This window comes from Labeo rohita, chromosome 3, assembly GCF_022985175.1.
Source record: "Labeo rohita strain BAU-BD-2019 chromosome 3, IGBB_LRoh.1.0, whole genome shotgun sequence".
NCBI lineage: Eukaryota > Metazoa > Chordata > Actinopteri > Cypriniformes > Cyprinidae > Labeo > Labeo rohita.
Window position 1 is genome coordinate 24860712 of NC_066871.1, and position 18125 is coordinate 24878836.

An 18125-nucleotide genomic window follows, 5' to 3' on the forward strand; every position below is an offset into this window, starting at 1 on the left:
TGGGACCAGTCCCAGAACAAGCGTTGTGTGAACAAAAGCCAGAACCAATGCTGTAAAGGCTGTGTTGTAGTGATGATGCAGGTTATCGTGCAACTCTTTTACCAGTTGTTTTGAAGGCAGATAAATGTTTAGATCGGAAAAATATCTGCAAACTGAAATGAATTAGCGATCAGGGAGCTCCTTACTATCACTATCCGTGCAGAAGCAGAAGAAGTGTTCGCCTGTTTAACTGTACGCATCACATTACACATCACATCCAAATGTCATGTGTCTTTACGGGATCTTTACAGGTTGTGTGTGGATGCACACATATATTTTGGAAAATTATTGGCAGTGTGAATGAACTAAAATCAAATGATTCCGGGACAAATCACAGGATGTAACGGGGAGTGAGAGACGAGAGGCGAGCGGATCCAAATGCGAGCTTTTATTTAATGGACGAGGCAAAGACATGGTCAGACAGGTAGGGTCAAACAGGAGCAAACAGGAATATCACAGGAGAGACGTAGAGAATAATCCAAAAACATGAGCGAGAGTCAGGTAGGCAGGCGGCGAGCAGTCGAGACGAGAAGGGCCAGGTGTGGGGACTAAACACTGGGAACTAGGAACTCGGGAATAACGAAACTAGGGAACGCTAACAATAGAACACAAGAACAACTCACAATACTCCGTGGTTTGCATGGGGAAAGTCCGGGGCTTTTATAGAGCTGCTGATTGGTCACGGGGACAGATACAATCAGCGCGGTGGATACTGGGAGATGTAGGTGTGGTGCAACAGTCAGAGTGTAATGATGGGGTGAGAGTGACATCTGGTGGTGAGCGGACCACGGAACACCGACCAGATTCGTAACATAGCCCCCCCCCCAAGGAGCGGCTTCCAGACATTCCAACAGCAAAACAGTCCTGGGGAGCGGTGGAAGGGCCAGGAGACTGAGGCAGAACCGGCAGGGAGGAAGCCTTCCAGGGCGGAGCCGGAGCAGGAGGCGCAGGAGCCCTCCATGGCGGAGCAGGAGGCGCAGAAGCCCTCCAGGGCGGAGCCGGAGGCGGAGCAGGAGGCGCAGGAGCCCCCCAGGGCGGGGCCAGAGGCGGAGCAGGAGCACTCCAGGACGGAGGCGGAGCAGGAGGCACCAAAGCCCTCCAGGGCGGAACAAGAGGCGCAGGGACCCTCCAGGGCAGAGCGGGGGCCTGCGTCATGGGCTGGGACCTGGGGAGAGCAGGGATAGAGGAGACAAACAGAAGAGCAGGAGGGGCAGGAGCCCTCCAGGGCAGAACAGGAGGCGCCGAGGCCCTCCAGGGCGGAACAGAAGGCGCCAGGGCCCTCCTGGGCTGAGCAGGAAGCGCCTAGGGCCCTCCAGGGCGGAACAGGAGGCGCCAGGGCCCTCCAGGGCTGAGCAGGAATCCGCATAATGGACTGGGACCTGGGGAGAACAGTGACAGAGGAGGCAGACAGAAGAAAGGGAGAAGCAGAGCGTTTAGAGGTTAACGCCCCCTCCATAAGAGGTTCTACAGCTGGCGCTGACACCTCTGGAGGCATTGGCGCAGCTTCTCCGACGGGGGAGGCCTCTGGAGCGGACTTGAGACCAGACGGGACCTCTGGAGCAGACTTGGGACCAGACGGGACCTCTGGAGCAGGCTTGAGAACAGACGTGATCTCAGGGGCGGACTTATGAACAGACGTGACCTCAGGAGCACAGTGTGCAGACCACACACACCAAATGGCAACCGCCATTAAGGGAAGAGCAGTGGCGGGTGGCAGGACCTCTTTAAAGGTGGGTCTAGAAGGTATTGATGCCACTGGGATGTTCGCTGCCCTCACTGATGCTAGTGGTGGGTCCAGCACGTCGGCCATCATGATAGGCCGTGATCTTGGGATGTCAGACAAGGCATGGCAAGGCTCTGGAAGGTCAGACGAGACGTGACTTGGCTCTGGACAAATAGACGAGACATGACGAGGCACTGGAAGGTCTGATGAGACATGAGGAGGCTCTGGGCCGTCAGGCGGGACGTGACTTCACTCTGGGCCGTCAGACGGGATGTGACTTGACTCTGGACCGCCAGGCGGGGCATGACTTGACTCTGGAACAACTTCACTTGGCACATGAAGATCAGCTGTGGTTTGACTTGGCTCGTGAAGATCAGTAATGACCAGATTTGACTCATGGAGATCAGCTGTGACTTGACTTGGCTCATGAAGATCACCTGTGGCTTGACTTGATTTGTGGTGACTGGCTGAGGCCTGACTGGACTTGTGAAGATCAACTGTGACCTGACCTGGGTCGTGAAGGTCAGCCGTGGTTTGACTTGGTTCTTGGAGATCGGCAGTGACTTGACTTGGTTCGTGGAGACCAGTTGCGGCCTGACTTGACTCAGGAGGATCCGTTCTGACTTTGCTTGACACAAGAACCTCAGCCTTGACCGTACTTTGCTCAGGAACAGCGGTCCTGACATTTGACTCAGTTGACTCAGGAGCGGCAGCTTGGTTCTTGCTTGACTCAGGAGCGGCAGCTTTGAATCGGTTTGGCTCGGGAACCATAGCTTGAACTTTGCTTGATTCAGGGACCCCGGCTGTGACTTGACTAGACTTAGTAGGAACAGCCGCTGTTCTGTGACTTGACTCAGGAACTGCTTCAGGAAGGGCGGCCATGATGGGTGCAGACTCAGGAGCAGAGGACCTGACGGGAACAGGCCGTGGCTTGGTTGACATGGCGTTAGCAGGCCGTGGCTTGGCTGACGAGGCGTTAGCGGGCGCTGGCTTGGCTGACGTGGCATTAGCGGGCGCTGGCTTGGCTGACGTGGCGTTAGCGGGCACTGGCTTGGCTGACGTGGCGTTAGCGGGCGCTGGCTTGGCTGACGTAGCGTTAGCGGGCGCTGGCTTGGCTGACGTGGCGTTAGCGGACGCTGGCCTGGCTGCCATCTTTGCGACCAGCTCTGGCGTGGCGGCCATCTTTGCGACAGGCTCTGGCATGGCGGCCATCTTTGCGACAGGCTCTGGCGTGGCGGCCATCTTTGCGACAGGCTCTGGCGTGAAAAAAAAAAAAATTGAGAATAAAGAAACTTCTTCATAGTCTGAACCAGTGGTTTTCAAACCCTGGGTCTTTAAAATGGGCCTTAAAAATGTAAGGAAAATGTATATATGTATGTAACAAAGTTTAAGGCTCATGGAAGAAGGAAACAGGAACCAGCAAATATAACTTTAATCACAAAAACTGAAAACAAAATGAAAAGCTCTTTTCAAAAAGGCTTTTTGTGTTTGCGCTTTGGAGAGAATCAAAGGTTCTTTACAGTTTTTGCAGTGATTAACATTGTAGCTAATCAGACACATCTGTTGATTTGGGTGCAACCAGAGGCTTTTCAGTTAGTCAGAATCCACGCTTTAAGGTCACTCTTAAAAAGTGTAAAAAACCACTGATCTGAGTCACAGTTTCCTTCCCTTCATACACTCTATGTTTTTGAGTTGTATGCATGAGCTGGAGGAAAAGCTCATGACACACCGTGAGACATTTTCTGTGTAGTTTTCATGTGATTACTGTAAAGCACAATTATTGTACTGCACCATTTTACTGGTGTTGAGTAGTTGATATGTTAAGCTGTGTCACACAAACATCTAGTGTTTAAAACTCTGAGAGTGTATGTGAAGAGTGTATAAAAAGAGTGTGGTAAACAGTTCATTTACTGTTTACCACATTCAGACCTCAGGAAATCCGTCACTATAAAACAGTCACTGATAAAGCCTGGTAAAAGCCAACTGTTGCATCACAATACAATTATTGAGCAACCCTAGTTGTGATTCCAAATGATGTTCCTATTATGTTAAACATAAGTAAATATTTTATGTACTTTGAATTTTTTGTCTGCTTGACCACACACATAATAGTCTTTCCAAGCTGTTTGCTGCTGACATGCTCTTAATCTTGGCTAGTGTACATATAGTAGCAGTGAATTAAACTAAAACAAAAGTGGTATCTTTGGTTGCGTAACGATGCACGGTGATTAAACAGAATTCACGATGATTATGCAGATGACTTTACAGGTTTCATGCAGTTCTATAGTTGGCACTTCTTTAATGATGCCTGAAGGACGTTTTTCAGATGCAGAAGCATGAGATAGCTAAACAGAATGTACAAACAGTTTAGATATATCACTTTTTGTTTAGGCAGAAACCGTTAAAAAAGTGCTCTATATAGTATAAATGTGTGTAGTTTGAATGTAATCTGAACATACTTGTAACAGACAGCGTGACAACAGAGTAGGGGATCCAAGTGCAAGCTTTATTAAAAGAGTGCAGTCAAGACAGGCAGGGTCAAACACCAGCAAAACAACAATGTCACAAGGCAAAACAAGAGGGTAGAAAACTCACAGGCTGGCACCAACACAGGACTGAGCTCTAGGGCTTGAGTGAGCTCTGGAGCAGAAAACGGCAACCGTCATTACTGGAAGAGCCACAGAAAGTGGGACAAACTCTAAGAACACTGAGCTTGTGGGCGATGATTGGTAAAACTGAAGAGGCATCCATGACGGCTGAAGAGTGTGCCGTAACATTCATGATGGTTGGAGGCTCTGGTGTGGTGGCCAGATAGCTGGAGGCTCTGGGCTGGTGGCAGCTTTTTGAAGGGGCTCTGGACCAGCGCCAATCTTGTGAAGAGGCTCTGAACTGGTGGCCATCTTGTGGAGAGGTACTGAGCTAGCAGCCCTTTTGGGAAGAGACACTGAAATGGCGGCCAGGACGGGACAAGAATCTGGAATGGTGGCCAGGATGGGAAAAGACTCTGTAATGGCAACCAGGATGGGACAAGAGACTGGAATGGCGGCCAGGATGGGACCAGACTCTGGAATGGTGGCCAGGACGGGACAAGAATCTGGAATGGCGGCCAGGATGGGACAAGACTCTGGAATGGCGACCAGGATGGGATAAGAGACTGGAATGGCAGCTAGGTCGGGACAAGACTCTGGAATGGCGGCCAGGATGAGACAAGAATCTGGAATGGCGGCCAGGATGGGACAAGACTCTGGAATGCCGGCCAGGATGGGACAAGAGACTGGAATGGTGGCCAGGATGGGACAAGACTCTGGAATGGCGGCCAGGATGGGACAAGAATCTGGAATGGCGGCCAGGATGGGACAAGACTCTGGAATGGCGACCAGGATGGGACAAGAGACTGGAATGGCGGCCAGGACGGGACAAGAATCTGGAATGGCGGCCAGGATGGGACAAGACTCTGGAATGGCGGCCAGGACGGGACAAGACTCTGGAATGGCGGCCAGGACGGGAGAAGAATCTAGAATGGCGGCCAGGACGGGACAAGACTCTGGAATGGCGGCCAGGACGGGACAAGAATCTGGAATTGGCGGCCAGGATGGGACAAGAATCTGGAATGGGGGCCATGACGGGACGAGACTCTGGAATGGCAGCGGTGATGTGAAGAGGTTCTGAAGAGATCAGAGAGATATGAAATGCCCAGAAAATCTTGAACATGGTCCTAGAGGGAATGCATTCACTAATGGAAGTGAACTAACCTGACTACCATGATTGGCCTGGATCACTCAATAAAGCCGCTAGATCTGGGTTTGGCTGAGTGTTTTGTAATGGACGGAGTAAGGGTTCCAAGTGCAAGCTTTATTAAAAGAGCGTAGTCAAAACAGGGAGGGTCAGACACCAGCAAAACAATAATGTCACAGGGAAAAACAAAAGGGTAATCCAAAAACAGACAATGGTAGGGGCAGGCAGCCACCAAACAGAGATTAAAAAACCTGGGCAAGGCATGGCAATAAAGGGCAGGGTTCATTAAGTCAACAAAGACGACAACAAAAAATATTCGTTAGCAAACATTTTTTCTGTGACGAAGACAAGACTTTGACGAGCTAAAACTAATATCTGATGATAAAAAGTATGACAAAACTTATGCCGCCGCTTCGTTACCAAGACGAGACGGGACGAGAATGTTATTTGAGGACTACCAGACATTGAAAATACATCCTATAGGCTTACTGTCCTCTTTCAAAATGTGCGTCTCTGTCATTAGATTGCAAGTGGATAAGGGGCGTTTGCATGTCTAGTCTCAGCATGGCAGCCGTAATGGAAAGACAGGCGACCAAAACGTCAACTTGCGATCTAAAACAATGGCCTCAGCATCTGAAGGGTTAGAATCACCAGATGCCCCATTTTCCCCAGTAGTCACAATTCGTTGTCGATTAACTTAAAGTTAGTGAAGGCAGGATAGGCAGAATCGCACTGATAGACACACACCAGAAGTGCTCTCTCTCGTGCAGGCTCCACTTATTCTGTTCTCAGACAGCGTGCGATCAGTTCTTAGTGCTTAAATGCACACACAGTAGTCCAAATGTGAGTATCTCACTTAAATTATGTTCACTTATGGCTTAAGTGAACGTAAACTGGTGGGTAAAAACTGAATGTGTCAGTATTACATGCATGCCTTCCGTCTTAAAGGGACAGCATTCCTAATTAAATACCTATCTGTCATTAATGTTAACCAAAATATGTTAACTAAATGTATAATTAAACTAAATGTATCTAAAAAATGAGTTTAATTTGTATGTCTAACGTTTTTGTCTTATTGTGCCTCTTATAATTCTAAATAAATTATATATATATATATATATATATATATATATATATATACATATATATATCAGAGTTTGCGTTAACTGAAAATTTCCATTTATTGATAAAATTTTTTTACCTGTGACGGAAAAATCTGATGGCCGTCAGTCATTTAGACAGATTACACTGAGGGTGATGTATTGTAAATTGTAGCTGTAATTCCCACTCCTGTCCAGTTGGTGGTGAGTGCGCTCCAGTCAGCAGACCACGGGATACAGAACAAAAACAAAATGATCACAAATGTTTTCCTATGTGTTTGATTACGCACAGGCAAGTACACAAAAGCTACAACAATCTATCACGCTACATTAAACAGTGCCAAAACGGTACTTATTGCTTAAATTTGACTAAGAATTTCCTAAGGAGACTTTGTTTGATATCAAAAGTAACACAAAGCATAGCCTATTGCTATTTATTGAAAGGAATATGCACTATGTACTGTTCATTCATCAACTGAAAACAGCATAGACCAAGAGATTGACTGTGATTTAAGAATTTATATTGGTTCACTTTTATATATTTTTTTATATATACAAAAATGAACAACTACAATAATAATAATTATATAATAATAAGTAAAAGTACGAGTATAATAATAAGTACTCCTTTTTCCATACTGTTAAAGGGGTAGTTCACCCAAAAAAAAAAAAATGTCATAATTTATTCAAGTTTTCCCAAATTCAATCCTTGATTCAAATTTATCATAAGTTTTGATTTGGTCTAAAGAATTAATGATTATTTTTGTTTGAAGACTAAAATAGCTACCAAAATAAATGTTGGTAACTGCAGTTTGACTAAAAGTAATGACTAAAAGTTGACAAAAATGCAATGACTTTTCGTTGAATAAAACTATGAAAGACTCAAATGACTAAAATGTGACTAAAGCCGGGCTCACACTACAGGATTGTTCAAATCCTAACTGATTATGAAATCTAGTTGCAGCGCACACATAAGGAGGATCTTTGCAGATTATCTTCCCTGAAATCTTAAACATGCACACACTACAAGATTTGAAAATTGTGGCACATCACACACTTCAAGATATTATTAAGATTATTGTGATGGAGGGTGCTTCACGTGATCTTAAGCAACAGAGAGTCATTTTTTGAGCAGCTAATGTTTACTAATTAGCGTGCTAGCAGCTTTATGCACTCACTCAGTATGTTCAAAACTGAGACGATTTCACTCCAGAGCTTTCCTTGCACCATGCGGTTGTGGTATGTTTTCAACATATTATACAGACAGTGTTACTACAAAAACATAAGAAGCAGTTTCATAGCCGTGATCATCCTGATGTAAAATCCTAAATATAAAACATGTTTGATATGACTGTGGCGGCCCCGAACGGTAGGTGCAAGATTCGATCTGTGAACATCTCACATTACCAGGTAATCTGTGCCGAACATCGGAACCGATCGAGGTGCTTGACAAGCTTTTTGCACCGATTCTCGGGAGGGGAAATTTAGATTTACTGTCCGATCTGATGAATCAGATCCAGGTCAGTCATACAGTATCTCTGATGATCTGTTGATCTGTTTCAGAGAATGTTTAGTTTGAGAGGGGAAAAAAATGTAGAAAGTTTTGTCTATTTGAGACCATTTGAGACCACACATGTGTATGTGTGTGTGTGTGTGTGTGTGTGTGTGTCCGTCAGGGTGTGCCTTTGCCTGATATTTACTCTACAAAACAGCACTGATTTTAACATGGTCAGAACAAACTCATTACGAGTATATATGTCAGAATTTCTTTTTGAAGAAACCCAAAGAGCTTTAGACTGATTATGATGTTTGTCAGCCAATTTGTGCATGTTAATTAAATATACACATTTCAGTGCCAAAATCTTAGGCCAGCAGCTCATCTTCAGTACAAGAAAAGTGATCTTTCCAAAAACATTGCTGTTATAATGTAAGACAAAACAAACAAAAATAAAAACAAATTAAAGATATTTGTGTTTAAGTACAAGTGAGTTAAGTGTAACACCTCAATAACGGGGTAGTTCTCTCTCTCGGATGGATGAGGCAGTTAACCTCAGAAGAACTAGGCACTTTATGTGAGGCGGCGGGGGGTGCTGAGTAAATATCAGAGGCAATAGGTGAGTTAACCACAACTTAAATTTCTACTGTGAATTGTTTAGGATTTTGTTTCTGTTTTTCCTTCAGTAAGTACTCTTTTTCTTCAAAACATATAACAACAATAACAATAAAACAGGGAAAAACAATAACTATACCCTTGGGTGCACCCACTAATTAACTATACATTACACAATAAATCACTCTCACAATCAATCAAATTAAATGACCACAGTTAGTGATAATCAACAGATAACTGCAGTATGCAAAATAATCTTTCAGAGTCAATTGTCAATCTGCTTGTCCAGTTTGTGCAGTCTTTTCCTTTAAAGTGGGATTGATGCTCCTCAGATTCTCAGTTCCCAAGGAAAAAAATAGTCTCAGTCATTGGAAACAACATTCTCTTACTTGGCTGAAGAAACTATAATGAAAACTGTCCTTTGTTCCAGGTCCATTATCCTTTCAGTCAAGGTGGGAGGCTCACCATCAATTACAGGAATCTCCAGTGAAGTTTATTTTCACAAGGAAAAAACCCGGCCTTGTCCATTCTTGTCTGTTTTCACAGGTACACAAAATTAACATGGCGCCAGCGAACCGCAGTGATGCACTGAATATGCAGCCTGACACAATCACACAACTCCACACGCAAGTTTTGTGGTGCAGGAGTAACACAAACACGCTGAATCATCCAATGTCTTGTGCTTACGAGCTGTTTTGCTCAGTTAATACGAAGATTGAAAGAAATAAAGATCTTTTTTTCCTGTTTTTGTAACACTCTGTCATCCGATCAGGTTTCTCTGTCGCTCTGTATCAATCTATTAGCTTGTACAACGCTAGCCGCACGCAAGTGGGTGGAGCCAACAACCTAATGCTCCGATTGGCTGCTTTTAATTTCTTAGTTCAATCCAAAAACACTTATATAGATATTTTTTTCCAATCTAGGAAGGAAGGAAAAGGAAAGGACATGACGTGTGGCCAAGTATGGTGACCCATACTCAGAATTTGTGCTCTGCATTTAACCCATCCAAGTGCACACACAGTAGTGAGAAGTGATCAGACACACACACCCAGAGCAGTGGGCAGCCATATTGCTATCGCTGCAGTACCCGGGGAGCAGTTGGGGGATCGGTGCCTTGCTCAAGGGACTCACCTCAGTCGTGGTATTGAGGGTGGAGAGAGCGCTGGTTGTTCACTCCCACCACCTTCAATCCCTGCCAGACCTGGGACTCGAACCCACAACCTTTCAGTTACAAGCCCGACTTCCTAACTATTAGGCCACGGCTGCCTATTCATTCATATGAATGAAAATCTATATAGATTTTCATTCATATGAATGGCCATTATATTGAATTTAAACACTGATGTATATAATAATTTTCACAGCAGCAATCATGTAACAGGGGTTACATAAGGTTTATCCAGATTGCTTAAAGAAAGGAAAAATCTTGTATTTTTAAAAGTGCATGGGAAAATAATACACTATGACAACAATGGCAAAAATAGTGAAATTACCAGCATGAGGGAATACCATGACTTGAGATTATGAATGTGTATCCATTTAATATGGAGTTAAATTAATATTAATTTATATTGTTCAATGTGGAGTTTTATTTACTCATGCTCATGAAGGTCAGTGCAAAATGCATTTCACCATGTCAAAGATTGCAAACAGAAAATGACAAATATATGTTAATTCTATGCCATGTTTACCTTCCTTCTTTACCTTCTAAGAAGCTTGTATACAAATAATACTGGTTGTACTGTTCACTGTCCAATCCTATTAAACAAAGCCAGGACAGTAATCTCTGAATATCTTTTGGGGGTTTTGTTTTGTTTAGAATTTAAGGCATTTAACAGAAAGGCATGAGGCAAGGACTCGATGCAAGAACAACTGACTTTTATTAATACAGCAGTCAACATTTGAAGTGGATCAAAAAAGTTGTTCAAAGTTGTCCCAAGACAAGAACAGGAATTGTTTTGGTTTGATGAAAGGTTTTGATCCACTTTAAATGTTCACTACTGTATTAAAAATGAAACAAATCCAACAAAACTACCCCGAGGGGGCAGAAGGCAGCAGGCAGGCAGGCCAGGGCACAGCACAGTGCGGCAAGGCAAGGCAGGATCAGGCAAGACAGGAAAAGACTGGAAACAACATGTGCCAATTTCCTGCGGGGCACCTGGCATCCCTAACGAGGAACCCCAAAAACAAGACAGGAACATGACAACACAAGACCAGCACAAACATGACTACAGACAGAAAGGGTCAAACAACACAGACAATGAGGGAAGGGAGGGAGCAGAGCTAAGACAGTACCAACAGATCAGCTCAGTAAGTCATTAGAAGAGACCAGGGAGGGATGGGAGGGTTGAGCAAGGAAGGCTCGGACGGTTCTGGAGTCCTGGCAGAAGGCCAACAGGAACCCCAGCGGACAACCAGGGCAGGACTCGAGGGATGGACCAGTGAGGCTCCAGCTGGTCAGGAACCCTGGCGGACGACCAGAGCGGGGCTGGAGGGATGGACCAAGCGGGCTCCAGCGCATCTGGAGTCCCAGCAGAGGGACAGGGAGGTAGGTCGTGCAGGACTTGGCAGGCAGCAAGGGCAGAGCGCCTGGGTGGAGATGGCAGGGTGTTCATCAAGGGCGGAGCCGGCATGGCAGGAAGCAAGGAGCCTGGGTTGCTTCAGGATGGTCTTCGGGCTGGGAGCGGGCTCTGGGACAGCCTCCGGGCCTTTTGGGACAAAAGAAGACTTTTCCTCCTCTGTTTTATGAGAGTGAAGTGCTGTAGCATCTTCAGTGTGGTGGGACATGGTTAACGAAGTCCCAAAAACCAAGATTCTCCAGCTTCTCAATCTCCCACAGGCTGATCAATGCAGATGTTAAAAACCTTCTTAATATCAGCCTTATTGTAGTCCAGATGGTCCACTTCAGTTAGGAATTCGCAGGCAAAGGTCCCTCATGTCAGTCCCCTGATTTACATGCTGGACCAATAGCTGGCGGGTGGAAAATCCAGTGGAGGAAGATAGAAAAAGGAAAATGCCCATCTCTGCTGAGTCCTCTTTTGGTCAGTTTGTACTGTCAGGGCTGGGTGAAGGGATGAGGCAAGGACTCAATGATGTAGAAATGAAAAACGGCACTGCAAGACAGGTTCAGTCAGGACAGGGCAGGGCTGGAAACAACAAGCGTGCATTCGACAACAAACTGCCACAGGACTGCAAACACAGGGAAAATAAATAAGGAGCAAACAAGGAGGACAACAGGTGGGGCAACTGAACCAATAATCAGGTAACAAGAAGGGCAGGGTCAAAACAATAGACATGAGAGCACATGCCTCATAGAAACTAACCAAACAAAAGCCATGTGCTTGAACAAAACAAGACAAGAACACGCAGCTAATGAGAAAACTCAAGCCGCATGTTCACACAAAACATGACAACATGAAAGCAGCCAGTGAAAAGCACAAGCTGCGTGCTGCACAGCACAAGACAAAACAAAACAGGACAACGAGAAAGCACGGGGCCAACGAAAACATGAACCGCATGCTACACAGACAGAAGAACGCAAGACCCGAGTGAACTCAAGATCGTGCACTCACATAAGACAGAACATGGAGCTTGAGTGTCCGAACCCCACCACAAAACCTAAACTGAACAAGACATGAGGGCCAGGATCTGAACACCACGCCCCAACATGAAACAGGGCATGCAGATAAGAGAACATTAGCTAAGCACTATAACAACATGATATTCACAGGGCATTCTGGAGCAAAATGGCTTGCGCAGACATACGTATTTAGATAAATTTCGAGGCGCATTACCTTCAAAAATAAAAGTAATCCACTGCATCCTCAGTGGGCCACTGTTGGAAGAAAATGAAGACTCTTATGTTCAGTCGTACATCCAAACACAGAACACCAGGATTGCTTACGAGACATTGTTGGCGTTACAGCAGCTCCAGCGTGGAGAAAATAGAAGACAGCGTACAACCAAACACAACTCACTGAGGATGGAAACTGTCAGTCAGCCGCTGTTGATGGGGCCTAAACTATGTGATGTCACACTGCTTTGAGAATCAAAACCGCATGCTTAATGAGATTGGTTTGGTTTAATGGGGATTAAAAAATAAGGAATGGGTGGATTTTTATCATTGTAGGGTGGTTGTGTTCACACACTGCCAATACATATTTATGTTCAAATGCCATGTAAAAGTGGATTTTGCATAATAGGTGATCTTTAAAACATGATATGAGTGTCAGGGCTCTGTCACAATGCTAAAGATTAACTTGACAGAAGCGACAGAACCCTGACAGGATGTTTATGTCTCACAACATCGATTTACTGTGGTACTGTATCTGACACAAACCCACAAGCCCAGTTATTTATTAACTGCTCTCTGAAGCTCTTCTTTTAAAAACAACAGAGCACATTGAACTGTAATCAGTGTAGCATCAAGAACCACTGATGAAGAAAGTTTCATCTGGGGGGTTAAAAGGAAGAGAAAGCCATGGCCTTCTAAAAATGAAACATTTAGGAGCCAAATGTAAAGTTGTAAAAAAACAAATATAAAAATAAAATACTTAAATGCCATTATGTACTGAAGAATACTATTAGTAATTTATACAAACAAACTTTTGTTTTAAAATGTATATTTTAATACACACTGACATATGAACCAATTAGTAAATAAAATGGTGCAAGTCCCACAAACTTACACAAATGCTGTACATTGCAGTAATGGTTCCCTGTTTCATTTAGAATCTTACATTACCAAAAACTGATTACAAATTAAAAGAGGAAGTCAGCTGAGAACTCAGTAATGCCTATGAATAATTCACTGACTGAGCAGATCTGATTCCGAATTCATAAGTTCAATAAAACTTACGCTGTGTCTGTTGTTGCATACAGAGAACCACTGTGCTTATATTTATATTTTTTGACAAAACTTCATAAAAACTCACACAAATGTTTTCTGGAACATTTTAATTTTTGTCACATTTAGCTGTCTGCAGCCCTGTGTTTACAGACATTTACAACACTGCTATTGACATTTTCTCTTGAGTATTACGTGATATGAGTGTCTGCATTCTGTTAAATAACACGGTCCGCACTATTTCCTATTTTCACAGCAAATGTAGACATCAGTCTAAACACTAAGGTCCTTGTAGCTAGAAAGCAAACTTATATCCTAGTGATCCAAAAATAACATGGAAGGGGCTTGGCTCAAAACGATATTTACTTTGCAAATACCCATTAAAAAGGAATAATTATTTGATGTACACAGAACGGCTCCTTTATACGCCCATCTCTGAGAATTAAAGCAGAGATCAATATTTTTGTGTTGGAGTGTCTACAATAATAGAGGAAGTGCAAAATGATGAACAATCCAAAAATAATTTGGAAAAGTAGACAGCAACATGGTGCTCATGCAAAAACAGACAGATGTTAATAAAAAACAGGGTACTGTATAATATTTGACTTCACTTCAATATTTGATTTCACTTATTTAATGTATGTATGTTTTCATGTGCTTGATACTTCTGTGTGGGCATCAGAGATCAGAGGTATCAGTCAAACTATTTCTATGTTACAGGGGAGCAAAATCTGATGCGCCTGTTTTTTTTTTTAATTGCTTGAAAAAGGCTTACCAAAACGAAGTTACTGGGTTGACCTTTTTCACGTTTCTGGGTTGGTAGATGCACTGGGGACCCGATTATAGCACTAGATAGTCAGATTTTCATGATATGTCACCTTTAAAGTAAAAAAAAAAAATAATATATATATATAAAGTTAAGTCTATTCGTGAGCATTTGCATTTAATGTATTTAGCACAAATGTATGTTTCAAACTCCAGCATTATTGATTTCATGTGGCATGTACCAGATAAAAATAAATGCACACAAGTCCAGTTATTTATTAACTGTTGTCTGCAGCTCTTCCTTCAAAAGCACATGCATAAGTAGATCTCCAGCACACTGAACTGTATAGCATCTAGAAGTACTGAAAGAGGAGAAGAACGTGGGGAGATCAAGATTTAGTACATAATTTCATCATACTGTTTTCTTAAAAAACACAGGATGAAGTTAACAGCTGTTCAACATGAGACATGTCTGGTTTTGATCTTTGTTTTACAGCTTTGGATTGGATCAAGTAATGGGTTGCTCCTTCCAGGAGGTGAGATCAAATTCAGTGATAAACTGTGAGTCACAAAGTAGTCATGAAGTTTCAGCTGCATTTTTCGGTTTTGATCACATAACTGTTTATGCAGGCGACTATGACTTTGAATTGCGACTGGAAAAGAGCTTCATCACTGCCGCAGCAGGATGTGCCCAGATCCCCTGTGCATTTACTATTCCAGTGAGAGTGTATCCTGTCCAAAAGATCTGGTTCAGAGGCAGCCCTGAGTTTCCCCTAAGCCCACCAATGGTGGAGGAACAGGCCAATCTAATGTGGCCACTACGTTCCCCTGAACATGAATGCAGCATTATTCTGTGGGACTTCAGTGGGCATGAAAGAATCGAAGAGTACGGTCTGATGTTAAAATGGGGAACAAATGAAACACACATTTATGACGAAAGAATTACAGTGTCTTATTCTACTGGTATGTATGTTTGACTTGTTTTTGTTAGATTTATGCATTCTACTTTTGTAACAGTTTTGACAGTGTAACAGTTTCTCTCCTTTTTTTCCCCCAAGATTGGTCATATATGTCCAAGTTCACACAGCAGCAGAATACGGTTGTCAATACCGTATTTGAGTCTTTAATATGGCTACGTTGACACACAGTACGGTTATTTACGGGTGTGACAACCGTATTCTATAACCGAACTCACACCCGTAAATTTTCAGGACTCACAACCGCATTCTTAAAACACTTGCGCTGTGTGAACAGAACAGGACTGGCAACTAGTTGTCTGTCACGTCATACATTGCGAGAGACTGCAACCGCACAAACGTGCATCTATCGTGTGCTGCCTGCTTTAATTTATGGTTTCGGTAACTTACAGTGACTAAGAAATGAGCTGTGTCATCTGAAAGTTTTTTCTTTTGCTGGTTTATGCTGGTCCTTGACCAGCAACATGACCAGCATAAACCAGCAAAGGACCAGCTTAAACCAGCATCAAAACATACCTACCAGCATATGCTGGTTTTTTCACCAGGGATAATTTTGTTGACCACTTTATTACCACTTTTGAAATCATTTCAGTTATTTTGTTGCAATGTTGCATATAATGTGAGTAAGTATCTGCATTCAGGTAAATAAGAGTTTGCTCTTCTTATTTTCTTAGCAAAACTGAACATCAGTCTAAACACTGAGGCCCTTGTAGCTGGACAGCAGACTTATATATATTGCAGATTTCCAGATCTCTGCCTCGGTAGTTATCCGAAGGTAACCTGGACGGGACTCGGTTCAAAGAAGCATTTAGATGTTGGATATCCCAGGAAAATGAATAATTATTTGATATACAGCCAACAGCTCTTGTACACGGCCGCCCCTAGGGATCACCAGGCAGAGATCACATGCGAAGCTACGTTTGGGAAAAATCTGAGCGCCAATGGTACCATGACTTTGACAGTTCACTGTAAGTTCAGTTACATTTAACATCTTCATTTATCACACTGAAAAGTTTTTAAAAACTGTCTCTCTGATAATGTTTCATCATTGTGTATTTTGCAGCTCATCCTCAGATACTGAACAGCTCTGCATGCTCTCTGCAAAAGGTTCTGCTCACTTGTGTGTGTGTCAGTCAGGGTGTGCCTTTGCCTGATATTCACTGGCCTCTACAAAGCAACGCTGATTCTAACATAGTCAGAACATCAGACGGTCACATCACTGTAAGAAGCACCTACACAATGACTGTTGAGGACCTTACCAGCATCAGTTCACCAGTGTGTGTCAGCAAAAATAAACTTGGTCAGACAAAGATGACTCTTCCAGTAAATATCAATAAGGGTAAGACAGATGATAAGCAGACACTGTTATATTTTTAGTGTTGGTTATGAGGCATATTTCAGTGTTCCAGAATGACGTTTTGTGTATTTGTGTGTTTACAGTAAAAGAGGCAGCATAAGACGAGCAATCTAAAAATAATATGGAGAGCTGAACAGCAACATGATGCTCATGCAAACACACAGACACTCATGATGTTTGATGTGGTGAAATGTTATGGGCTGTCTACACTGTGTCTCTTAAAACACACAACACTATTTGTAACAACAGTAAAAATGTATCACATTCTGCCTACGTGTTCTCACATTTTCATGAAATCTCAGTCAAATCAGGTGAAACACAAAATGTCACAAAATGAAAACCTGTTGAAACACCATGCTAATGTGTCAAGTTTTCTTAAAATGTCCTGTTTATGTAACAATAAAAAGAGCCACAAGATGGAGACAAACACCAAACACTGTCCAAACTGCATTGCTCATAGAAACATCAAGACTACATGTCTGCTTCCTTTCTTTGCATTAGGTTTGCAAGAATAAAAAATAAGTATTAGAGTTCACCAAAGTTACAGTTTAATAAGTTTGCTCAGAGATGACATATTAGAGGCAAATTACCATTTTTAGAAGTGCATGCAAAAATAAGTAGCGTATCCATGGCAGAAAGTATCATATCACTGTAAAAAAAAAAAAAAAAAAAAAAAAAAAAGTCAGTGCTTTCCATTTGAGATTTGTGACTTTGTGCATTTGGAAAAAAATGTGTTATTAATGGATTAGTCCACTTCCAGAACAAAAATTTACAAATAAAGTACTCAGCCCCTTGTCATCCAAGATGTCCATGTCTTTCTTTCTTCAGTTGTAAAGAAATTATGTTTTTTGAGGAAAACATTTTAGGATTTTTCCCCATGTAGTGGACTTCTATGGTGCCCCAAAATTTGAACTTCCAAAATGCAGTTTAAATGCAGCTCCCGACTCATTTTCTCATCCAACTTCAAAATCGTCCTACATCGCTGTTTTTACCTTTTTTTGTAAAGGGTGTTTGATCTCCTTTGCATGTTAACTTTGTAAACTCTGGCTTTTGCAGCAATGTAGGATGTTTTTGAAGTTGGAGGAGAAAATGAGATGGGAGTTTTTAGACATACTGTATACCTGTAATGATGAAAAAACAGAGTTCACACAAAGCTAGATGAGACAAGCGTTTGAGGTTAAATAGTTTATACATTGTAATAAAAAAAAAAAAAAACAGATTGTTTTGCTAGAAAAGACCCTTTTTCCTCAGTTGGGATCAATTAGAGCCCTTTGAATCTGCATTTAAACTGCACTTTGGAAGTTCAGATTTTGGGGCACCATAGAAGTCCATTACATGGTAAAAAATCCTGAAACGTTTTCCTCAAAAAACATAATTTCTGTATGACTGAAGAAAGAAAGACATGAACATCTTGGATGAAAAGGGGGTGAGAACATTATCTGTAAATTTCTGTTCTAGAACTAACCTAATTGA

The 18125-nt window shown here is 42.8% G+C and overlaps 1 protein-coding gene across 1 annotated transcript; it reads left to right on the top strand.

Moving 5' to 3' along the window:
- Positions 1 to 14630: 14630 nt before the first annotated feature.
- LOC127163257 (sialic acid-binding Ig-like lectin 12) lies at positions 14631 to 17419 on the top strand. The gene is made up of 5 exons (XM_051106410.1): positions 14631 to 14854; positions 14949 to 15281; positions 15970 to 16263; positions 16359 to 16634; positions 16736 to 17419. Exons 1-5 carry the CDS (start codon positions 14758 to 14760, stop codon positions 16750 to 16752), a joined length of 1017 nt encoding a protein of 338 aa, XP_050962367.1. The 5' UTR covers positions 14631 to 14757; the 3' UTR covers positions 16753 to 17419.
- The last annotated feature ends 706 nt before the right edge of the window (positions 17420 to 18125 follow it).